The 26,522-nt window shown below is 36.4% G+C and overlaps 1 protein-coding gene across 1 annotated transcript; it reads left to right on the plus strand.

Annotated features, from left to right (window-relative positions):
- The first annotated feature begins 1,547 nt into the window (after positions 1-1,547).
- LOC100244792 (vacuolar protein sorting-associated protein 41 homolog) lies at positions 1,548-26,472 on the plus strand. Its single transcript, XM_002273214.5, has 19 exons — positions 1,548-2,143; positions 6,296-6,565; positions 6,657-6,836; positions 7,043-7,303; positions 8,090-8,222; positions 8,313-8,403; positions 9,451-9,553; positions 14,381-14,484; positions 14,557-14,650; positions 14,902-15,057; positions 15,156-15,218; positions 15,434-15,499; positions 16,449-16,649; positions 20,172-20,249; positions 20,327-20,446; positions 20,592-20,672; positions 20,762-20,847; positions 25,608-25,689; positions 25,791-26,472. Exons 1-19 carry the CDS (start codon positions 1,847-1,849, stop codon positions 26,220-26,222), a joined length of 2,898 nt encoding a protein of 965 aa, XP_002273250.3. The 5' UTR covers positions 1,548-1,846; the 3' UTR covers positions 26,223-26,472.
- Positions 26,473-26,522: the final 50 nt, after the last annotated feature.

The raw sequence follows: 26,522 nt of genomic DNA on the forward strand, positions 1-26,522 counted from the left end.
TCTTTCTAGGCATTGGTTTGTTTAATAAAGATTGATAATCTAATTTGTTGTGCACTTTATTAAATTAAATTAAAAAATCACTAGCTGCATTCAACCCTTTGTAACCAGGAATAGATTCTTGATATAAAAACCATAGGTCAACTCTAGAAAAAATATATATATATATATAGAAGGAAAAATAATTGCTAATTTCTTGCTAATCTTTTAACACCTGCATTGTGTGAAAACATCATACAAATGGGATTACAACAAAAATATTGTCTATAAAAGCAATAAGATTGACAAAGCTAAGATTATTCTCTTCTAATAGCAATAGTTATACTTAAGGTTTTTGCTCGTTACATGATATTTCTTGAGATTTTTTATAGACATAAATGATGATTATTTATTGTACATGTAGCATTAGATGATTCAATAATTTGTCTATTAACCCACTTTTTAATTATACTTTATAAATCAAAATTAGCCATGATTTAATGCTAACTCACTCCCCCCACTTCCCACATATATATTTTTTTCGTATTTCTTTTTTACTTGCTAGGTTGTGGCATGGCTACAAGCATGCAACCATGGGCCGTCCGACGACATACACAAGCATCCAAGCCCATCGCTATGGGTGCAGCCATGAACTTCATTTGACAAATGGACCGGGCTACACCACGGCTGCGCTTTTGAGGCAATGCTGGCCCGAACAACCACCACTGATATGTGAGCCTCTCTTTTGTTTTAAAATTTTCTTTGAATAAATAAATAATTAATTCCTTACTGAATTAAGGTTTTTTAATTAAATCTTTGATTAATTTTATTAAAAAAACCTTATGGATTAAAAGAAGATCGAATATGAAAGTCAAATATTATTTCTTATAAAAATTATATTTTAATTTTTATAAATTTTTTTTTAATATTTAATAAATTTTTTATAATATAATATTATCTTTCAACATTTAAACTGCCATTTTAATGACTCATCACTACATAACTAGGCTTCCATCCCATCGCGCAAATTTCAAACTCGTTTTGGATACGGCTGTGGAAAGAATAGAAGTAGAAAAAACTAAAAGGACTTGTCATCACTTGACTAAATTTTGTCTTTTAAGGTTGTATTTTAAAAATCCGAATGATTTGAATATTTTTAAATAATTTAAAATTCACGTGAGCTTCGTACGTGGGGCTCATACTTGACTTTCAAAGACAAATGAAAAAGTGAACGGAGATGATCCTTAATCGATTGAATTAACTTGACTAGCAAATGCGAAATGATTAGAATTGCGCGTAATTCATACGTTCATGTATGTATCTCGATCGTTCAAATAAACATTGGAGTGGACCCACGACTATAAAGAGATTCAAAAAGGTGCCACGAGACCTCCGGCCCTTTCTATGAAAAAGCTCACACAGACCTATAATAATTATATCACTCGGAATGACTCTTTTCTTTCATTCTTTGGCGATATCAGCAGTACACGCGGTAGCATAAAACACCGCAAGTTCCAAATATTATTCTTTAATACATTCTAATTCTAACCAATAATTTAAATTAACGTCCAGAAATAGAGATGGTAATGCGATGGAGAGGAAATGGATCAGATCCTCCATTATTAAAATTTGACCTAACCACAAAAATTAGTCGGACGAGGGGGTGGCACGTCAAAGAAAGCGAAGGGAGAAAACCCCCAAACAGAAGAGAAAAAGCGAGAAGGGAAAAGCAGTACAGGTGGCGCGCTTCTCTCGTCACCACTCTCTTTGTTGCGTTGCAAATAAATAAAGAAAGCCGTTTTAACCCAACCCCCGGAAGAAAGCATATTCGGAAATCCCCAAACCCTTAACAGATCTCAGTGCTCATTCAATGAAGCATCTTACAATGGCTCCGATTCCGTCGGAGAACGGGGTCGAGGGGGACGACGAGAGAGAAGAGGAAGAGGATGATTCCGAGGAGGAGGAAGAAGAGGAGGAGGTGGTGGAGGAGGAGGAGGAGGAGGAAGAGGAAGAGGAAGAGCCGCGGCTCAAGTACCAGAGAATGGGGGGCAGTATTCCCACGCTGTTATCCAGCGACGCCGCGTGCTGTATCGCGATTGCGGAGCGGATGATCGCGCTCGGCACTCATGACGGCACCGTGCATATTCTTGATCTTCTTGGCAATCAGGTAATCCGATTGATTTGCGGTTCGGAATTTGAGTTGTTTGATGAAGTTCTCTTAAATTCCATCTATTTTCCTTCTGATGTTTGTCTGTATGTTATTAGTAGGATTGCGTAATGGAGGATTAGAAAATGATGGAGTCTTTGGTAATATGAACTAGTGGTTAGAGCGAAAGAGTGTGGAGATGGATCATTTGATGAAAACCTAGCTCCAGTGTTTGCTTTTAATTAGGGTCTATCAAGCTTAAAAGCAACATATGCTTCTCGTTTGTACCACATTGGAGGCTACGGATGGTGGTGTTTTATTCATTTAGAATGAGTTGTTGGGCTATAAAATTGAAGCGCGTTGCTTGTTCTTCCTAGTGCATCTTGGTCTTCTATCATTGTGATCTCTTAACTGCAGTTGATTTTGATTATGTTGAACCTATAAGGCTATATCTGGAATCTGATATTTTATGCTCCCCCTAATATTAGGCTAAGCTCAACTAAGCTATGCCTGGACTATTTGTTGTTGCAAACCTCTCTCTTTATGGCTATTAGGGTTATCTATGGTGATATACCTACTGTTAAGCTATATGCAATTGTGCCTCATCTCCTCCTTTCCCCACATCAATGTTCTTGTACCATTTATAGTATAGTTAGTTGTACATCAGCAAATCCTCTCAGTATGCATCCTGTCAGTTATCCTTGAACAAAGTTGCCTAATCATGTACCATATTTGGTATGCCCTTTAAAATTGTACTATCTGGTGATGTCTTAATTTTGAGCTTATTGAGCTACTCATTATTGGTACATTTTTCTAAAACCACTTTTGGTGCCATCTATGGTGCTAGAAGCATGTTTTAGCTTAAGCTTGTGAATTCCAGCTCTTTTGAAGTTTTATCTTTATTAAAAAACATTCCTTTCCTGACCACCTCTGAAAATCCATAGTACGATCTCGGAGAATACAATCCATGCCTAGGTCTTTCTGCATCAACTCAAGTACCATATATCATTCTAAACTGTTTCAAATTGGCTCCAATCTCCAGTACCAAAGCTTATAAGGGAAACTTTAGGTTCTATGGCACTCTATCCCCAATCCCTTCTAAACAATCCACCACTCCCCAGCCCTCCTTATTGCTAGCCAACATTAAAAATTCAGGAATTTTTTTCTTTTTAACCTCTCATTCCCAAACCACACGTCCCAACAGAAATCTATTATTCAACCATCTATAGTGGTGAAATAAACATGCTTTTCAAACTCTGGCCACCTTTTCCTATTTCTTTCCACATGGTAACACCATGTGAAGCTTTCCCGCTCTTAACACTCTCCCCTCTTCCACCTTTCCTCATTTGTAGTCCACTGTCTTTCTCCTATGTTCATCATCTCCCCATAGCATATATCTGAAACAACTTACCTAGAAAGCTTTATTCCAGTGTGCATCCTCTGGAGGTCCCAACTTCCAACCATCTTCAAAGAGCAAATTTTCTTCCACCCACTAAAAGTTCCTTAAACTTATTCCACAATCCACCCCAAAACAAGAACTTCCCGTCAAAATACTTTAAAATCAAGTATCAAACTTCTATGGATTTAAAAGAAGATCCCAACAACAGATCAAAAGCAATCCAGCCTAACACAAATTCAAAACACTTTTTTCCAAATTGATCCTGAGCTTGAAACCAAATCAAAATAAAGGGACATGAATTTTAGGAGCCTTAGTTGGTTTTTTACTCCTCTCACAAAAGTATCAAAGTATCATCAACATAAAAAAGATAACATGCAACCACACTTAGTTTCCCTTTACCTGCTACCTTAAAACCCCTACTAAACATGCCTTCCTCCACTGCTTTGTGAATCCATCTTCTGATAGCCTCCATCACTATAACAAACATACGGAGAAATGGAATCCCCCTGCCTCAGGCCCCTCGACCTGCTAAAGAAACTAGAGAAATCCTGTTGTCTACTGTCAGTTGAGTATGCCCAGAGTTCACTTACTCCAATTCTAGGAATGAAAGATTAGATTATGGAGGCCCAATTAATGTTTTGGCAAGCCTTTGTGATTTTCAATTTAAAATCTAAGTATATGTCCTGTGTACTTTGGAACACTTTTTCGGGCGTTACTTATTACAAATTGATTTTGATTACCTATCAAAAAAAAAAAAAAAAATCAACTTAAAATATAAACCAACCTGCTACTTGTCTACCTAGACTCCAAATTCATTTGCCACTTTTATGGCATATAAGGCTTGCCCTCCTTTGATAAAAGCATCTTGCAAACTGGAACCGCCCTTCTGGCCACTGCTTTAAGTCTCAATGCTGGAATTTTGCCAAGAGTTTTCTCATTTCTATATTGAACTAATTGTCCTCAAATCTTAATCTCCTCAACTCCCTATTTCTTTGGAGCAATGAAAGTGGCATCATGCTTCGAATTAAATCCCTTGACTGTTAATTTGTACCTATATGATACCTTACTATGAAATATTATCTAGAATTTTATTTTATATTTTTGATTAGAAACAAACATTTTGTGATCATGAGGTAAGTAAATAAAAAGAAGGATGAGAAATCCTTCCCCAATCACAACCACTACATGTTGTTATCTAGAATATGGTAGTGTATTGGAAAATTCTTAAAGTGTCTGCCTTGATAACCTGAAGGACATATTGCCAATCCTAAGTGGAATTTATTAATGGAATAATCTCATTGTAAAGGAGTTTCTCTTATCTTCATCTGGTATTTCTTCTCATAAAGATGCTTGGTAGCTGATTTTTGGGAGGGTATAGATAGTCAAGGGCACAGTTTTCCATGCTTTTGGAGAAATTTCCTAGACAGCCATGTGGAGTGGCTAATTCAAAGTTTTCTTTGGATTTTGCAATATTGAGGCAGATTGTGTAAATAAGTTGAATTAGATATTAGTAAAGAATGGGAAATTCTCAGTTCAAATTCTTTTTTTATAGCTTCTTGAATTCAATGGAGCAGGGATCCATTCTTGTTAAGGAGGTCTTGGTATCTTTGACACCTACTAAAGTTAACGTCTTTGCTTAAGTGTCCACTTGGAGAAAATTCTTATGACCAATCAGCTTAAAGAGTGGGGATGACCTCTAGCTAGTTGGTGTTTCCTTTCTAAGAAGCATGACGAGTGGGCTTATCATATTCTGATTGACTGTAGAATGTCTTTTAATTTGTGTCACTTGGATTCAGAATGTTGTTTAATTTGTGGAATTTAGCATTTGTTTTGTTCGGTGTTTCATGAATGCTTCCTAGTCGATTAAGTAATTATCATTCAGTTGTCATCAAAGATTCCTGGAAGAAACAGTGGATATTTTGGAGGTTAGCTCCTCTATGCTTGATGGATATTTATGGAAAGGGCAGAATAGAAGATATTTTGAGTGGAGTTTGGAGTTGGTGCTGAAATTTATTTCTAATTATTTGCCTAATTAGGTCTTCAATTGTAACATGACCACCCTTCTTGATTTTGTCAACTTTCTTGGCAGGAGTTAAGGTCTTCTTGTCATTTGCCTTTAGCAATCTTTGTATAAATCCTGTGTGCTTAGATTATGACTCTTTTTTTGTTAGGTGCATTTGATAAACTATCTCTTTGCCTATACAAACAATATAGACATTTATCTGTTTGTTCTTATGGTGAGAGTTTGCTAATCCTGTTCTGATCTGGTCTAATATGAACTTGAAATCATGGAATTGACTCAATCATTGGAGTATGGATCATATGCTCATAGCCCAAATATGTTCCCTTTGGATGGAACAAACCTGTAATTCTTTGGTTCCAGTAGCTAAGAAGGATGTGTAACCATGCAACCACTTATTCTATATCAATACATATTAAAGTATCGAGATATGCATTTTACTTTAAGTTGTAGGACAATGCTATCTTCATCTTGTAAAATTTGTACTGCCAATTTATTTTCTTAGGGTTCTTTAAGTATAGTGTGAGATAAGTGGGTTGCATTGATCACACTACTTGTGGATTTTAGGTGAGTCATGAATCTGGTTTCCTGACATTTAAACTGCTTTATTCACAAGCAGATGCAGTATTGAACACTTGGTGTATTTCCAGCTTCATTAGGGATTATAGATTTTTGCATCTAATTACTTGTTTATTTCAGATATATTAAACTTGCCTTATGTTTGAAGTTAGTCCTTGATTTTCTGCTTTTACAGGTTAAGGAATTCCGTGCTCACAATGCTACTGTCAATGATCTTAGCTTTGACGTAGAAGGTGAATATATCGGAAGTTGTTCAGATGATGGATATGTTGTAATAAACAGCCTTTTTACGGATGAGAAAATGAAGTTTGAGTATCATCGCCCAATGAAGGCCATTGCTCTAGACCCAGATTATGCAAGAAAGACATCTAGAAGATTTGTTGCTGGTGGTTTAGCAGGTCATTTATTTTTTAATACAAAAAGATGGCTAGGTTACAAGGATCAGGTTTGTGCTAGCTCTTGCTAACGTTGTTGCTTGTGCCAAAACCTGGTTACTTTCCTGGTTCCTGAATTGCAGAAGTTTATCCTTTTTCTAGGTTCTACACTCTGGTGAAGGTCCTATACATGCAGTGAAGTGGAGAACAAGTCTCATTGCTTGGGCTAATGATGCAGGTGTAAAAGTTTATGATACTGCTAATGATCAGCGTATAACATTTATTGAAAGGCCGCGAGGAAGCCCACGTCCTGAGATTTTGGTCCCTCACTTAGTGTGGCAGGTTAGTTAAGGATCAATATAGACACGGTATTTGGCAGGGACATCCACCCAATGGTTCTCATGCAAACTTTCAGGCTTGCATCATAGTCTAGAACAGATGCAATAGCAGATTTTTTTGGTCAAATTTCAATTTATAATTTGCCTGATCATATAATATTGTTTGGATGAATTGTGTATTGCTACTCACTGTTCTTTCATCTCATTCAGGATGATACTCTCTTGGTCATTGGTTGGGGAACATCTGTGAAGATTGCTTCAATAAGAGCAAATCAGTCCAATGGAACCAATGGGACTTACAGGAATGTTTCCAAGTCCAGCATGAACCAGGTGGATATTGTGGCGTCATTTCAAACCAGCTATTTCATTTCAGGAGTTGCTCCTTTTGGTGATTCTTTGGTTGTTCTAGCCTATATTCCTGGAGAAGAGGATGGAGAGAAGGAATTTAGCAGCACCATTCCATCACGCCAGGTATTTTCTCCTTCATTTTTGTGAAAGATGTGAACTCCTATCATAATGAACTCCTCCAGTTGCAAATTGAATTTTGTTAGTTTTTTATTTAGGACCAGTATTAAAGCACAAATGCAAAATGAAAGGAGTTCATGCTGCATATGTGGACTCCTGCCACCTGTGATTGTGTTCTTGTAGACTTAGTAAATATCAGTTCTTTGAATTACTGAGTTATTTCTAAACCCAAATGAAACCAATTTTAATACTGACATCCCTGTCTTCTTCTAAGATAAATGTTTAAGATGCATTTTCCCTCTTAGAATTGTTTTACATGTTTTTGTAGTGTAGTCTTACACATTAGTTTTATGCACACAGCACACATCTATATGTCACTTTTCTTATGTTCTTTAATTTTTCATTAACTGAATTCATATTTAATTGTTATCAAGAGCAGGTTCTGGTTTTCTGCTCTAAAAGGCTTCATCTCTGTGAAGTTTGGTTCTTACATTTATTTGTCTAGCTCTCTTATGCACTCACCTATCAGTCAAATGAGTTTCTGATATTCTACTATGTAATATTGTCCATTCATTATTGGCATGAACAATGAATCGCCCTGTTGTCTAATCTTTGCTTCTATAAGCCTATATGGTAGCATTCTTTTTATTCACTTGCCTTATGAACTATTGAAGTGACTGCTCTGTCATTGTTTATTGTGAAAGATGACATCTTTCTTGCATAAACCTCGACTCTCATTTAGAAAAAGGGAGGTATGATGGCTGCTAACAAGTTTAATTCTATTTTAAACAGGGAAATGCGCAAAGACCTGAAGTACGCATAGTCACATGGAATAATGATGAGCTTGCGACAGATGCCTTGCCTGTACATGGCTTTGAGCATTACAAGGCAAAGGACTATTCCCTTGCTCATGCTCCTTTCTCAGGTAAACATATTTTGCTTTCAAACTTCAGTCTTGTGCATGAACAGATAATTAACTCTGAAATCATTGTATCACTTTTACATTTGAATATAGGTAGTAGCTATGCTGGTGGTCAGTGGGCAGCTGGAGATGAACCATTGTATTATATTGTATCGCCGAAGGATGTAGTTATTGCAAAACCAAGGTTAGTATTGACAATTCCTTGTTTTGTATCTTCTATCTGGTATGATTATTGTTTTTTTTTTTGTTAGTAAAATCTGGTATGACTATTGTATTGATATTCAATTGGATTTGGAGTATGATATGTATTTTGGCAGATATAAATTGGGTCTTTTGGACCTGGGAATCCTATTATGGTCTAGCAATGATAAAAGAAACAACTTCTATTTGATGAAGATTTGTATGTTCACAAAGCAGCCGCTTCAAGTTTCATTCCAAGCATCTGCCCTTTCTCATATTATCCAATTGGTTTCTTTACATTGATTGATCTTACCCTCAGCTTCACAAGTGATTTCTAACTAATGAAGTGTTATAGTTTTGTTTGGTAATGCTAATGAAAATGATTTTTTCATATTTGACTTACCATTGAAAATATGAAAGAAAATCAAATATAATTAAGATTAATTAAAAACTCATGCTTTTTCAAGTTATTTAATCTTTATACAGAAGAGGAAAAACAAGTAAAATAAATTTGAAGAAGCATGTAAAAATAACTTTTATATATATATATATATATAATTTTTCCTTTTTATTTTCTCTTCCTCGCATTTTCTCTCAAATTTTCCAAGAACCAAACATAGGGTACAAGTTGATTTGAGGCTACCAAATTCTTTGATTGAAGTAAAAAGGTTTTGGGTTTTTAGAGTCAGCTCACTTTGATTTGATAATTGACCGCTAACATAATCACCTTTTTGTTTTGTTTATTTCATTATTATTATTGTTTTTGTTGTTATTGTTGTTTTGGTTATCATTATAATCGTCATCATTATATTCTCTTCTTCTTTTTCTTGTTGTTGTTGTTGTTGTTGTTGTTATCTTTTCTTTTTTGTTTCTTTACAAATCGAAATGTTTTCACAGTTTTGATGGGAGCACAATGAAATTTGAAACCATTATTTTGATTTCCTATTTGCTTAAGGTGTTTTCTGCCGTTATATTCTTCAATACTATTTTAAAAAATAGAATATCACAAAATTTGTTTGATTTGAGAAGCAAATGCGTTTTATGATTTTAGGGATGCTGAAGATCATATCTCTTGGCTCCTTCAACATGGGTGGCATGAAAAAGCTTTAGCAGCAGTTGAAGCAGGGCAAGGGCGGAGTGAACTCCTTGATGAGGTTTTTTTCCTTTTTCATTTTCATTTTTATGTATTTTTTGGGCATTATGTTCCCACTATGTGTCTTTGTGTTTGGGGTTTTTTTGGGGTTGGGTGGGGGGATGGGGAGGATGTTCTTTTGTGTGAGATCATATATGCCTTCATCAAAACGTTTACCTGAGATGCGTGTGTGTGTGTGTGTGTGTGGATGTAGGTAAATTATGCATATGCCTATATTATACATACACATCCGACTGAACTCCTCATATCCTTTGTGAGTTATAGATGCATGCACAATGTGGAACACAACTCACTAGGGTCCTATGCTAGCTCCTTGGTTTGCTTCATGAATTCATTATCTAGGGCTGTAACTTTTGTTAATGGCATGATGATGAATATAAACCATTAGCTCCATCTCTTCCCTATTTCTATCTCGCTCCAAACGGGAAAAACATTTTTTTTTAATCAGAAACTAATAGATCTTTTCTATTAATTGAAAAAGATCAAGAAGGACAAGATATCCCTCCACAATGTACAAATTTAGATCAAGGCAAGGGAATGAATTCCTTTACATGGATCCATCTAGTTGAACAAACGAGCAAAAGTACAAAATGTGAAACAACATTTGAAGCAAGCACTAGATAGACTCAATGAGACACATAATATCCAACAAAATTTACCCATTGCTTTGCTCCTCTTTTAGCTAGCCCATTAGCCACCTGATTAGCTAAGCCGGGAACCCATTAAATGGAGTATCCCAACTTTGTAAAGATATTGAATATTTGGCATAGCCACCCATCAAGTCTCCATGAACCTCTTTCCTATTTAGCCAATCATGAGATAACAATTGTTGAATTCCTCTTCACTACAAAATTGGATAAGCCTAAAGCTTTTGCTTGTACAAGGCCCTCTAGAAGTGCTACAACCTCGGCCCCAATAGCAAACCATCACCTGTAGCTATAGAGTAAGCTTTGATTATTGAACCTTGATGATCTCTAATCACACAACCAATCCCAAGTTGCCTTAGGGCGTCCAATGCACATCCATGAAAGTTCAATTTATTACTAGTCTACTACTTCAATTTAATTACTACTCTACTACTTCAATTGGCGCTGGCCATGCTTTTGAAGTCTTTCTGACCAACCTCTTTGACTTGCAAACAAGTCGTTAGTCTAACAATAAAAGGCTCAAGGGGATGGCTTTGAAGAGATTGCTAGTATAATAAAAAAGAGATGAAGAATAGTGAAATAAGTCCGAAACCCCATCCACTGTTCTGTATTTTCAAAGATCCTTGCATTCCTTTCTTGCCAAATTGACCAAAGCATACTAAAGCTTGCAATAACTCATCGAACCTTCCCTTTTGCATGATTTCCAAAAGCTTTGAAGGAAATAGACATCATCTCCACCGCCAAATTTGATGGTACCCAATCTATTCTATGTGCATAAGTCCAAAACCACTGAGCAACGATGAAAAAGATGATTAATTGATTCTCTGCTCATCTTGCATATAAATCATTACCTTCTTCTATCCCTATTTCCGTCTTGCTGTAAAAGGACAAAAAATTGAGATAGTTGCCATCCAAAGAATTGAGACACGTTGCCTTGGAAATGTTTATTAAACCAGTAGCTTCATCTGTCCTTATTTCAGTCTTGCTGGAAAAGGGTAAGGAATTGAGATAGTTGCCAATTAAAGAATTGAGATACAGGCAACAAGTCTTGCCCTAGAAATGTTTACCAAAGTATTACTAAACTATCAGCCCTATCTTTCCTGTATTTCTATCTTACGCCAAAGGGAAAAAACTGAGACAGGTACATAGTTTTACCTTAAAAATGTCCAATTAAACTGTTGGCTTCATCTATTCCCCATCTTGCTCTTCTTGCAAAGGGGTAGGGGTTTTTTTTTTTTGTACTTATTTGTAGTTTTCATTGTTCAATGTTTCTCTGTTCCCTATTTCTGTCTTGCTCCAAAGGGAAAAAAATTGAGACATGAGCAAGTAGTTTTGCCTTAGAAATGAGTGTTAAGCCATTAAATTCATTTGTCCCTATTTTGGTCCTGCTGCAAAAGGGCAAAAAATTGAGTTCTGCAACCAGTTCACCTTAAAAATGTCCATTAAACTATTAGCTTCATCTATCCCCTATCTTGATCAAGGGGCAATTTTTTCTCTTCGTGTTACTTATTCTCAATTTTCCTCATTTAGTGATGCCATCGCATAACAAATTCAATTACAACATCATATTGGGTCTTGGGCTCTAATTTCATGGGAAGAGATTCTTGGTTCCTCTTAACTTCTATTGTTTAATTGATTAGGCTAGATCCCTTACTTCCTTTTTGGGATGTTCCCATGTATTGCACATTTTAGAGGGTTCATCCTCTTCATAGGCCTTTCAATAAAATGGAATTTCTAATGCAATTTTTGGCACTTCTAAGTTCAATTGCTGTACGTGTTTCAGATCTATTCATTAAGATGTATGGTTTAACTATTAGGATAAAATTCAGAGTGATTGTTTCAATAATCAAGTGAATCCTTGTGCTAGGTGAGGGCTGGTATTGTATTTCCGTTTCTTTTTGTGCCCTTGGGCGCCTCTTGTGTACTCCCTGTATGCTTTTGGCCCTGTTTTTTTTTTGATAAGCAAACACATATATTATCAAAAGGCAAAACGCCTCAAAGTATACAGGAAGTATACAAGGCGACAGGGCCTCACAAGCTTTTGGCCCTGTTTTAAGGGGCTCTTTTCTAATATATGTTTTTTGTGTGTTTGCCAATCAAAAAAAATAATCAAGTGAATCCTTCTTGGTGTAAAACTCATAAAATCATTTCCACAGAAAATTATTTATTCATTTTTACACTAAATATTTGTTTGTTGCCTGCTGGTTGTTCTAATTCTCTTTATTTTGTTAGTATGCCACTTGTATGATGGAACTGTTACCAATGTCTGGTTGGTTATGATCATAAGCAATTAGTTCAGCTATTGATGCTTGTGCACTTGTATTTTTATTTTTGAGACTAGTCTTTTCATGAAATTGTAGGCGATAACACTTCTTTGGTTGGCATGGCCTCTTAATCCTTGTTCAGGAGAACTTCTCAAATGCTAAAAGATTTGTAGGTCAAATGCAATTTTTAAGAGTGTTTGGATAGAATTCTTTTTTTTTTAGATAAATAAAGAGATTGTATTAAAAACCACCGAAGCAATGGCTAAAAGTACAAGAAGGAGAAAAGAAAAAGAAAGAAAAACACCCCACGCTCCCTAGCAGCCTGCCAAGGAACGAAGAGCCACCCTAACCACACCCTTAACGGGAAGCCACCCACCCGACAAAATCAACTAAGGTCGAGGGACCATCTTTTATAGACCTCTTCGTCTCTGACCAAAGAAAATAAACAAAAGAAGTCGTGAGTCTTTGGATTGACAACTCCTCTTCCTCAAAAGCAACTTTGTTCCTTGTCTTCCAAACCGTCCAAAAAAGGCACAAAGGACTTGCTTTCCAAACACCCTTCCTCTTCTTCCCCACAAAAGACCCATTCCACCCCGAAAGCGTCTCCTTAACCGTGGCAGGCAGCACCCACTGCACCCCGAACATTGAGTAGAGCAGCACCCAAAGAGTTCTAACCTTTTCACAATGAAGAAGAATGTGATCAATTGATTCTTCATGTCTTTGACAAAGGTAACATCTGTTTGCTAGAGCCCAACCTCTCCTTTGAAGTTGATCCAAGGTGAGAGCCTTTCCCCACGTTGCTTCCCACCCAAAAAAACTCACTCTAGGCTGCACCGTAACTTTCCAAATAGCCGACGATGGGAAGGAGATTGGATGGCCTGATACTAATGATTTGTAGAGAGACTTAACCGAAAACTTCCCACAATTAGTCTCTCTCCAAATCACCCTATCATCCACCCCTTGCTGAATTTGCTTCCTATTTAAGGCCACAAAAAAACTGCACACCTCTTCCAACTCCCAATCATTAAACGGTCTAGAAAACAACGGGCTCCAACTTCCCCCACCCTCATTGCACCTCCAAACATCCTTAACCCAACATGATTTATCTGTGTTCTAAAGAAGTAGGGAGACCCATACTTTTCTTCTAACAAGATGTATAGTTTCTTATTTAATTAAAATTTAAAAAATGTTATAATTATCCTTATCATTAATAAAAACATTTTATTTTATTTATTTATTTATTTTGATAAGTAAACAAGATATGCATTAGAAAAGGCTAAACGCCACAAAGCATACAGGGAGTATAAAAGCATTTTATTAATGATAAGGAAAAGTGTAAGAGGCAAGATGCTTTGGCATATTGCATGTATCACTGTATTAGAGAAATGCTAGGATTTTTGAGGAAAAGTGTAAAATGGAAGGGATGTTATGGGATCTTATTCATTTCTACTCCTCTTTTTGGGCTTCTTGTACCAATGCTTTTAGAGGAATTCTCCTTAATGTTATTAGAAAGGGGTGGATGACTTTTGAGAGAGTTTGGTTTTGATTTTTGAGAGTTTTTGTACATGCTTTTATAAATATTTCTCCTTGTACAGTGGAGGGTGTGCTTTTACTTTGATCAGGTTTTGTACTTTGAGGGAAGGACCTCTCATCCTTCTCTTCATCTTTATTATTATCAATATATTTTCTATTTCTGATAAAAAATAAATAAATAATAAAAGCATTTTTAAAATACAGTTTTGAGATATAAAATTCAATCGCACTGCAATATTAATTACTTCTACTGTTAAACTCTAAAGTTAAACACTATCATAACCAGGGCTTAATAATTCCATATTTTGATTTCCAATTTTTGTTTAGACTGTTTAATATATTCAATAACAGAGTATGCTTTCATCTTGTCCTCTATATGCATAGGTGGGATCAAGATACCTGGACCATTTGATTGTGGAAAGGAAATATGCTGAAGCTGCATCTTTGTGTCCTAAATTGTTGCGTGGATCTGCTTCAGCATGGGAAAGGTACCAAATAACTTTAGTTATATCCTTTTTTTAAAGTTACTGATTAGTAACTGGCTGTGGGTTTCTCACCAGATGGGTTTTCCACTTTGCTCATCTCCGTCAGCTCCCTGTTTTAGTTCCATACATGCCAACAGAGAATCCAAGATTGCGTGATACTGCTTATGAGGTTTGTAATGCGGACAATTTTTTTTATTAGAAGAAGGAACAACAATTAATTCAGACATCAATAAAAAGTATAAGGATGAGTATCCTTCAAGTGTGCAAACAAACTAACTCAAACAAAAAAAAAGCAAACAGATAAACAGCCAAAAAGCCTAACAAATTATTGTTGTCTCTATTTAATCTCTTGATAGTTGACATATCCCTTCTGATTGACCCTGGGAATCAAGGCATGAGTTGTTGTTGGTTTTGTTACAGGTTGCTCTTGTAGCCCTGGCAACAAGTCCATCATTCCACAAGGATCTATTGTCAACTGTTAAATCTTGGCCACCTGTGATTTATTCTGCATTGCCTGTTATCTCAGCCATAGAACCTCAGCTTAATACTTCATCCATGACTGATACGCTGAAAGAGGTCAGGCTGAATATATATTTTTTAGATTTTGTCATATGCTTTATAAATTCAATTTGTACTACATGTTTTTTAAATCATATATTCCTTTACTGTCTCAGGCTCTAGCTGAGTTTTATGTAATCGACACACAATATGAGAAAGCTTTTGCACTATATGCTGATGTAAGTGGGTTCAATGTACATTTATGCACAATCATATCTGGGCACAAACACAGTTCTCTTTTTTAATTTTTAATTTTTTTTATTATTATTATTACTCTATGCATGATATATGTAATATGCTTCAGGAAAGCAAGGTGAAGCATCTATTCGTAGTTCTGATTCTCTGGAGCAATTTGATTTTATCTTTGCTTATTCCATTTTGCTTCTTTTTCCAGCTTATGAAACCGGACATATTTGACTTCATTGAAAAGCATAACTTACACGATGCCATTCGTGAAAAGGTATGGTAGATTTCAGATCAAGTTGAATTTTCTTAAAGTTACTCTTTTTTCCAGGAGGAGATTATACGTTTATGGGTGCTTGGGCATCTGGAAAACAAATCCATATCTCACTTTGGGACTTTAATTGAGGCTTTTACATTCATGTCTGAAGAGGTTAACTTTTTGAATGTCAAAACAGCTGTTTAGGATTTGGTAGACAATTGATTCAGAAAGAATACATACGCAGAAATACATTTATGCATATACATATATACATGTATATGCATGTACACATACATAAATACGTGCACACACACGCACATATATATATATATATAAACACATTTATGTGCACATATATGCACATAATACATACTGTGTTGACATTTATGTGGGACTTGCTTCATTTCTATGTTTCTTTTTGGGCTTATTGTACTGACATTTTTAAACCCTATCATTTGAATGTAATTCAGCTTAGTTAGCTTTTGATATGTACACCCTAGGGTTGGGCCTACAGGGTCAGGTTCCTTGATGAGCTTCAAGAGATGTTATGCTCGTATAGGCTTTTTTGTTCCTTTTGTATAGCCCTCCTTGTATAGTGGAGGTTTCTTTGGGTCTTTTGATCAGGTTTGTATATCATGGGGAGGATTTCTCATTCTTCTCATGCTTTATTCACTTGTAATTAAAATATTTGTTGTTTCTGATAAAAAATAAAATAAAATAAATACATACATATATACATTTATACACACATGCATAAGGGTGCACACATGCACGCACACACATGTGCAGATATGTTTATTTGTGCAAGTGGATATTGTTGGGAATTTACACATTCTACTCAATCTTGTAAAAAGGGGAGAAAAGGAAAATGGTTGGGGAGTGGAATGCTAATGCTTTTCCTGGTATTACTTTGCAATCTGGTTATATTATGACATGATTGTTTATTCTGTTAGATGTACCTTTGCAGGTTGTCCAACTGATGATGCTAGATTGCAAGCGTGCAGTTCCATTATTGATCCTACATAGGGACTTCATTACTCCATCTGAAGTTGTCTCACAACTTCTGGATGCCAGCAAAAAGTGTGATTCTAGATATTTCTTGCATTTATATTTGCATGCATTGTTTGAAGTCAGTCAACATGCTGGGAAGGATTTTCATGACATGCAGGTATATAGCAAGCCTCTACTAAGTTTTCTCATTTCATGTGATTATTATAGGTTACTTAAATTTGAACTTGTAGTTCTCTTGATGAAGGTTTGGGTATCTACTATGAACAGTGCCTTTCTTATTGATGGTTCCTGTTCTGAATCCTTTTGGATTGTGTTTGAGTTAGACTTTTCATAAATATTTCACCTAATCAATGGAGAGGTTAAATTCAAGTTGAAGTGAACAAATTAAATTAAACCACATAAGACTCATCAAAGGGGTATCTAAATCTTGTCTTTCTGTGGATAGTCTTTTGTGTTACTCTCTCAATCTTTGCTGGTTGTCTTAACTAAATCTTCTAAACCACAACACTTTAGGTTTTCTAAACCACAACACTTTAGGTTTTCTAAAGTTATCAAGGTATTCATGGATTTCTGTTGGGTGTAATACAAAAAATCCGTATATATCCTATGTACACTGGTTAAACTTGAACCTCAACTAGTGATTTAAATTATGTCATTGACTCCTTGCAATAAATTGAATTTTTTTCTGTTGGGCACATGGTGCATCAAGGATGAAGTAATGTAATGGTTTGTAAGTAATAGTTGTGTTTCCAATTTTGTGGTGGGACAACACTTCATTGTCCTTGTCAAGCAATAGCCTTACACTATCAAGACTTTATTCATCACCTTACGTTATTGTGGGTAATGGTTTGTTGATTTACTTTTGGAAATATCTGTGGTGGGGGTTCAGCTCCAATTCCACTTGTTTTCTTGCCTTCACCAACCCTCTGAATTGAAAAGAACACACATATATAGCTTTTTCTCATCTTTGAGTTCCCCTTCTAGTAAACTTTGATGTCAAAAGAAAATTCAGGAATACAAAAATGAATGACCTCTCATCCCTCTTGTTGTGCATGTAGATTGTCTTTTATCCTAGACAAAACGAGTCAATCCTTGGTCCTGGTGGCCTCTTCTCCTCCTCCAAATCTTTTTTCAATGCTATTTCAAAAATTTGAGTCCTTGATTATTTCCCCTCAAGTCAAGTTTTATTTGAAAGTTCGTACTTTAGAGTTAGAGCTTTTTCATAGTTAATGGCTAATCAGAAGGTTAGTAGTAATTTGATTTGCCTAAGGATGCCCTATAAAATCATTAGACTTAGAAGAGCTGGCTTTGGAGTTTGGTTGCAAGGTGGGAGTTCTTCTGTCATCTTATTTGGGCCTTCTTCTTGGTGCCCCTTTTAAGTTTGTGCTGGCATGGGATGGTGTAATGTGGAAAAGATGGTATATATCTGGTGGGAAGACTTGCCTTGATTTGGAGCACTCTATCTAGTATGCCCATTTATTTCATGTTCTTTTGCATTCCAAGGAGAGCTAGGTTGAGGTTGGAACTTTGGGGAGGAGGGGCCTTAGAGCGGAAACGTCATTTAGTAAAGTGGACCAATGTTTGCTTAGGCAAAAGAAAGAGTGGCTTGGGGGTAAGGATTTTTTCAACACTTAACAAAGCCCTCCTTTGTAAATGGAGTTGGCGGTTTGTTGGGGAGAGGAGGGCTTTATGGAAGCATGTGATATGTGGAAAGTATGGGCGATCCAAGGAAGCGAGAGAAAGTTATGGGGTAGCGTTATGGAAATCAATTAGAAATGATTGAGATCTTGTGGCAAGTAGATTTGCCTTTTCAGTTAGGAATGGACGAAGGGTTTGATTTTAGAAGGACAAGTGGATTGGTGACGAGCTGCTATGTAATATATTCCCTTCTCTTTTTGCTATTGATGATTCTAAGGAGGCTTGAGTGGAAGATGTTTAAAACCGGTCGGAAGAAGGAGGTTGTTGGGCCATGCTTTTCTAGGCTCCTAAATGATTGGGAGGTGGATTTAGTGGAGTGGTTCCTTTTAAGCTTGCATAGGAAGAGAGTGAGTAGCAAAGTGGAAGATAAGGTGATTTGGATAAGGTCGAAAAATGGTAAATTCTTTGTTAAAGCTCTTTATATAGCTTTAGAACTGGGATGTACAACTTTGTTTCCAGCATGTGTGATATGGAACTCTTGGGTGTCGCTGAAGGAGAGCTTTTTTGCTTGTAAGGCTATTTTGTCAAAGGTTTTAACCCTGGATCATTTGAAGAGGAGAGGTTGGTCTTTGGAAAATAGATGCTTTCTTTGTTAGGAAGAGGAAGAGTCTATTTATCGATCACTTATCCATTGTGTCAATACAAGGGTGTTGTGGCATCTTTTGTTATCCTTCTTTGGAGTGCAGTGGGTGTTTCCTTACTTTATCAGAGGCACACTTTTAGGTTGGCACGGTTCTTTTGTGGGTAAAATGTAGAGAAAGGCATGGTGGATTGCTCCCTTATGTTTATTCTAGATGATCTGGAAGGAAAGAAATCATAGATCTTTTGAGAATGAAGAGCATTTTGCTCATAGACTAAAACATTCCTTGCTTTGTAATCTTTGGACTTGGTCTAAGTTGTTTTTAGTTTCTAGTCTTCCGTTTATAGTAGAATTTGTGGACTGGTTGGGCTTGTTTTGAGGAGGGCGATGTCTTTGTTGCCTCTCTCCTTTGGAGGCGCCTTGAGGTGGTCGTTGTATACGTCCTGTGTATTTTAGGGTGCTTTGTAGGTGTCTTTTGTTTTTAATATTATCTTGCTTTACTCATAAAAAGAAAAAAAAGAAAAAAAATAGACATTAGCTCTGCATTCTTTATGTGGAGAATGGGGGTTTGGATGGCTATCTTTTCCTTCACTGCTTGTTCACATTGGGATGTGGTGGAGATTATTCTTGTTGACTTTAATTGAGAAATGTTCTGGGAGGCTTTGCAGATATGACTGTCATCTCTTTCCTAGGGTTTGGAAAGAGCCCTAGAGGGAGAGTTTTGCAGAGAGGAGCTGCCTTGCTAACATTTTGGATTCTTTGGCTTGAGAGGAATGGCAAAATTCCAAGATGAGGAGGTCAGTTGGTCTTGGAAAGAGCCCTAGAAGGAGAGTTTTGCAGAGACGAGGTACCCTTTCTAGCATTTGGGATTATTTGGCTTAAGAGGAATGGAAATATTTCAATATGAGAAGGTTGGTTAAAGAAGTGTCTGAGAGCTTGAAAGGGCTTTGCTGGCTTTTTGTTTGTTTCTTTGGATTGAAGATAGATTTTCTTGATAACCATACTGACTGTTTTCCCTAAATACTCTTGTACTTGGTTTTGCTTTAAGGTATTTCTCATTCTTCTTTGTATATTTCTTCTTTCTTACCTATATAATATTATTTTCATTTTGTAAGAAAGAAAAATAATTTATGTTGAGTTTTTTTCTTTTGCTTTGTTGGTTCCGCATGATCTATCCATTACTTGTTGAATCTGGAACTTTGACTCTTTCCTATGAGGTCTGTCTGTTTGATTTTTCACTTACATCACTGTTCCTCAATAGTACTGTTACTATTGGAATTGTTCAGTTAATGCAGTACTTGGTCTATATATTTATGCATATATATATATATATATATATATATATATATATGCTGTGTGCATTGTCTAAAGTTTACATTATTATTTATTTTACTGTAATAGGTAGAGCTTTATGCAGACTATGATCCAAAGATGCTGCTTCCTTTTCTTCGCAGCAGTCAACACTATACACTCGAGAAGGTTTGCACAGGCAACGAATGGTTAATTCTAATTAAATTATGATTTTTTCAATATATTAATTTTTGAATCAATCTCAGGCATATGAAATTTGCATCAAAAGGGATCTTTTGAGAGAGCAAGTCTTCATCCTTGGACGGATGGGAAATTCAAAACAAGCCCTTGCTGTAATCATTAATCAATTAGGGGATATAGAAGAGGTACTTTTCAAATTCTTTAGTTTTGCTGATGTATTAAATTTTAATTTTGAAAGGGATTTCTCATTTATCTTTTGCAATTACTATTTGTTTTTCCATCTATTTTGAAGCTTGGTAGTGATGGGATAATTTTTGTGATCGTGCACAGGCTGTAGAATTTGTGAATATGCAGCATGATGATGAACTTTGGGAAGAATTAATCAAGCAATGTCTTAACAAACCTGAAATGGTATGTTTTAGTCTTAACCTGCAGACTAGAACATATAAACACATTTAAATTCATGTCCTCTCGTTTAAGTTTGATGCTATAATTTGCAGGTAGGTGTGTTGTTGGAGCACACTGTTGGTAATCTTGATCCTCTCTACATTGTAAATATGGTGCCCAATGGCTTGGAGATACCTAGGTTGGTATCAAAATGATTTCAAATTTTTATTTCAATTAGAATCTTAATTTTGCAACCTAGCAGCTTTATTTCTAGTTTTGTGTTCTTTGTTTTTTTTTTTAGATAAACAATTGATTGAAAATAACCTACTATGTGGAAGGATGCTTCAAACAATACGTTTTCCATTTATTTGTATTTTTTTATTATCAGGAACAAACAATTCATTAATGCTTGCCTGTCAATGTCTTTACTGGAAGGTTTGATCCGGCCTGCCGCATTAAGTAAAGTAGGCATTCTGTTGAAATTAGCCTAAGATGGTTTAGTGGGTAAAGATGCAGTCTTCCTCCATGACCATCAAATTGGTAATAGCTGAAGAAGCAATGTGTAGCAAAATATTCTCTATGTGCTATAGTTCATTCAAATTCCATGAAGATGAGAGTCAGTTAGGGAGCCTTTGTTGGATTGGAAGATGTGAGGCTTAGATAAGCGGAGGAGGAAGGTATGGTGAATGGCACCATCTGCTTATTTTGGTGCATTTGGAAAGAGCATAATGACCAGATGTCTAATGAAGAAGAGAAGTCAGAGTCAAAGGCTGAAGGAGAAGACCCTTGTTAAGTCCCTTTTAGAGTAGTCTTCGGTCTCCTTAGGGTTGGCTAATTGTACACTATAGATGGCTTAAATACTTATAAAAAAAAAAAAAAAAATTATAGATGGCTTAAATAGTGTATAAAAAAAGGTTATTTTGATTTTTTGGAGGGTTTTGTTCTTTAGTGCATAGGGCGTGCCCCTTTTGTTGGGTGCCTTATATATGAAATCTTGTTTTTCTATCAAAAAAATAAAAAATAAAACTAGAGATAAAAATTAAAATCCATGAAGTGCCTCCTAAGTGATCAAGGCATTCCAAGGTTTTCTTTTGTTAGGCACCTTCTATATGAAATTCTGTTTTTGTATAAAAGGTGCCCCTTTTGTGGAAGAGTGGCTAATGTGGAGAGATAAACTTCTGTATTGGGTTGTAGAGTGTGGAAGTTGCTTGCTACCTACTTGGGCCTCCCATTGGGAGCTCCTCATAAGTCTTCAAAGGTGTGGGATGGTGTGGAAGAGAGATTTGAGAGAAGATTGGCAGTGTGGAAGAGACAATGTCTTTCCGAAAGGAGGGAGACCTTTTTTTTTGACTAAATGCACTTTGACTTGAGGCACCATGGCTACATAGCAGTTCTCATCCTCACTATGGAACTCTCTCTTTTTTCAGTTATTATAAATCCCAATACCACATCATAGTCAGGACTGCTCTGGAATGGAGCAACTAGAAAGGTAAGGAAGCAGCAGATGCACAAATGGAACATGCAAGAGTGGGCTTTGAATTTCGTTTGAATATAGTGGCAAAATGAATAAATAAGCTTTTAGCTTGAGAAGGCATCTTTGGATTGTTGAACTTTCATGCTTATGTAGTGTTTCAAAATTTCTAAAAATAGCTCAAACTTATCCAAAAAAAAAAAAAAAACTCAGTAAATGACTGGTTGAGCAAGCGGCTAATGATAAGAATACATATCAGCAAGATTTCTATCCAGTCTTTGTGCTAGCCTACTAACCCCGGGGGGGTTCACCAAAGACAAAGACAATCCAACCAAAGGGCATGCCTTCACGGCTTTATTTGCCGTGCATGAGTACTTATTCATATTCGTGGAAGGCATGCCACAATAGGAACGGTTTGTTGATAAGAAGTCTTGTCTGTTAGAGGGTAAGCTCTATCAATTCTGTGTCCCACTCATGAAACTCTTGACTTGGAAAATCCTAGAGTAGATTCGGAGGCTTTTTTCTGGGTGGTGGTATTCATAATCCTAGAGAAAAGGCCTCACTTGGTTAATTGGTTCATTACCTATTTGGAAAAAAAAAGTATGCGGATCTTGGTATTCATAATCTCTCCACTTTAAACAAGGCTTTACGTAAATAGTGTTATAGATTTGTAGAAGAAAGTCCTTTTGAAAACAAGTTATAAGTGGGAAGTTTGGAGAAGAGGAAGGGTGATGGTGCACATGCAGTGTGTAGGATGACTATGGGGTGGGGATGTAGAAGGCAATAAAAAGTGAGTAGGAGGTCATAAAAAGCATGTTTCATTTCATATTTGGGAATGGTAGGAGGGTAAAATTTTGGAATGATAGATGGTGCAATGACTTGTCCTTGGAAGAGTTCTTTCTGATGTTATTCTCCTTAGCAACCACCAAAGATGATTGGGTAGTGGAGGCATGGGAGCTGGTCAGGGAGGGGGTAAGATAGAGTCCTTTCTTAAGACAATTTAATGATTGGGAAATTGAGGAAGTGGAGATCTTTTTAAGGAAACTACATTCTTTGTCCATGTAGATGGTTTGAGGAGGATAAATTGAGCTGGAAGGAAAATAAGTGCGGCAAGTTCTCTGTTAGATCTCCTTATGCCTCCTTAGCTAGGGGAGGCAGAGAGCCTTTCCTTGCAATCATAGTGTGGAATCCTTGGGTTCAAACAGAGGTAGGCTTCTTTACTTGGGAAGTGGCATGGGGGAGGAATTATGACTTTAGATCAACTCAAAAGAAGAGGTTGGAATTTGCCACATGGATGCTACATGAGCAAAGACGATGAAGAATCAACTGATCTTTTGCTTCTTTATTGTACCAAAGTAAGAATGTTGTAACAATTTATTTACTATTGTTTTGGTGTGGTTTGGGTGACACACTCTACAGTTAGAGGAAACCTGGTTGGCATGACTAATTCATGGGGAAGAAGCAGAAGAAAGCTTAGAGGGCCACTCCCTTGTGCTTATTTTGGACCTTGTGGATCGAAAAAAATAGGAGGTCATTTAATGATGTTGAACAATTGGACCAAGCAATCAAATATTATTTTATGTTTATCTTTTGGGAATGAGTTAAAGTATACATAGAGGATGAGACAATGTCCATAGACCTTATAGATTGGTTGTACTTCAAGTAAGGAGAGGGAGTTTGTTTTTTGTTCTCTTTCCTAGGTTAGCCTTTAGGCATAATTTGTCTACTTTGTGTCTACTTTGGTGTGCTTCTTCTTAGGTGCTTGTAATATATTTTCTTATTTGCCTATGAGAAAGGACTAGTGTATTTTATAAGCATTGCTGTAGGTTTATCCTTGCACTATTCACATATGACAATTCTGTTATGTGATTTTTTTTTTTTTTTGTGAATTCTACAGCAGTGATCTATGACCATCCTTTCTTCTTTCCATTTCAAAAAGGAATGGTTGGTATGCAGTCCGTCCTCAGAAAAACCTGGGGAATCTCCTTTTCTTGATTGCCCCAAAGTGTGCTTCTATTTCTTGTTCTTTGAGCTCAACTGGTCATATGCTTCTTTCTCAGTCATGCCATTCCAGCTGCATCTGCTTATATAATAGTATATAAAGATTTAAGTTATAATAGGAGTGGGAGTTGATTCCTCTCGAGACCCCAAGAACTAGGGTTAGCTCTTTTCAAAGTGAATGGGGAGTAGGGAGAAGTGACCAAAGCCTATAATTACTAACAGCAAAATATATACAATGCAAAAGACCATTTAATTAGCTGGCTAAAAGCCCTCTTTGGAGCATAAAATTGAAGTATTATGTAAGCAGATTACTTGCTAAATTATCCCTCAGGTATGAAGTGTCTGGTCTGATAGGACTGAACTACCTTATAATCTGCTGTTAGCATTTAGTTTGTCACTCAGAAAGAAGAGTATCACTCACCCATAGGAATATGATAATTTTTTTAGTGGGCAACTATTGTTTAGCGATTATGCATAGCCCTTTGCCTTTCGAAGTCTGTGAGCTGTGCCAATATGGATGTTATCCTCTGCGAGGTGAACCTGGATGTGCAGAAACTTTCTTGTTCACGCTTATTGGCTTTCAAAAGAGGAATGGAGAGACTTGACCAATAACAAAAGAAAAAAAGAGAAAGGGATGGAATTTCTACGAGCTCTCCAAAACAGGCTAACAGTCTGGCTTGTCTTTGCCCCTGTCCTTCCTTAGCTTTCCTCTTTGGACTTATTTTAAGATTCTGGTCTACCTGCCTGCTTTTTACCTTGGAAAAGACCTAGCAATTGCCAGGGGATATGAAGAATACTTCAAAACCGCTGGATGTAGAAGACAGATTTTATGTTGGAAATGCCATTTCTTCTACTGCCATTCCCACTTCCGGAACGAAGTGTTTTTATATTATATTGATTAAGATTTTCCCTAAGAACTAGCTATCTAAAGATTGCCCTCTGTTTTGCGGAAAATGATTTTGAAATGACTCCCTATTTGATTGGTTCCATATCTATTGGTTCCATATTTATTGCTATTGGCTTCCATTTTTTTGGCCCTCTTAATGGGTGGAAAAAATTATTGTGATTAGCATGCTTCACTATATTCATGTGGATCACCTATCAGAGCATTTTCATTTTTTAATGATACCTAGGGCGATTTAGACTTCTCTATTAGCACTACCATTTCATTTTGTCTCTGCAGACCAGGAAAGGGCACTTGGCAGGAGAGTATTTGTTTTATCCATGAAAACTAAGTGATGGGCCTCAATTAAATTATTCTTTTGAAATAAATTTCCATATTTGGTATTAAACACTTATTTCTATGCCCAGACTTTGCCCATTTTCGTCCTCTATAATGGCTGAGTAAAGACTAATGTAATGCTAATACATGCTAGCCATTCGCATAATGTGAAAATTTAATCCTTGTTACACTATAAGCCTTTTCCAAGGACTATTTTTGTTAGATTTATATGTAATATCTCTCTATTTTCTTGAGTTCTTTTCAGGCTAAGGGATCGCCTAGTCAAAATTATCACTGATTACAGGACTGAAACATCTCTTAGACATGGATGCAACGATATTCTCAAGGTACTCCTTTGCTTCTCATACCAGCATAGCAATTTTTCCCATAGAAAACTTCATCATGCTGGAAATGCTTTGACATTTCGGTATAATTGTCGAACTGTCAGGCTGATTGTGTAAACCTGTTGGTTAAATACTATAAAGAAGCAAGACATGCAATTTACTTAAGCAATGAAGAAGATGAAGCGCGAGCGAAAAGGGGTGACAGTAGGGCTTCTCAGGCAACTGAGAGACCACTGAGCATGAAAACCATGGAGGTTAAATCAAAAACTAGGGGAGGTGGAAGGTGTTGCATGTGTTTTGATCCCTTCTCTATACAGAATGTTTCGGTCATAGCATTCTTTTGCTGTCATGCTTATCACATGAACTGTCTTATGGATTCCACTTATTCGGTCAGTGGCAAGCAAGGAAAGGGAGCCACTTCCCAGGAAACAGCTTCAGATTATGATGAGTATGATAACAGTGTTGATGGTGAGGATGATGCCTCATCTGGTGCCCCTCGGATGCGTTGTATCTTGTGTACTACTGCTGCCGGTTGAGTATAGGTTTTTTGGTGTGTGAGAGTGTGCGTGTGTTTTTAAGTGTGCATAAGTTTTGTTTAAGTTATATATCAGGTTTTTTGTCTTGCTTAAATTGGGTTTAAGTCTTGTATCTTAGTTTATTTATTCATTATTGAGAGGCTTGTGTATCTTTTTCGGCCATTTGAGCATTATAGCCTTCAAAGTGCAGGATTTTTGTGTAGACACGACTCGTGAATTTAATAAGTTTATTTTTATCAGTTTGGGAAAATCATTAAGTACAAGGTTTGACCTTCCATCTTGTGATGTCAAAGTAAACAA

Source organism: Vitis vinifera, chromosome 6 (genome assembly GCF_030704535.1).
Source record: "Vitis vinifera cultivar Pinot Noir 40024 chromosome 6, ASM3070453v1".
NCBI lineage: Eukaryota > Viridiplantae > Streptophyta > Magnoliopsida > Vitales > Vitaceae > Vitis > Vitis vinifera.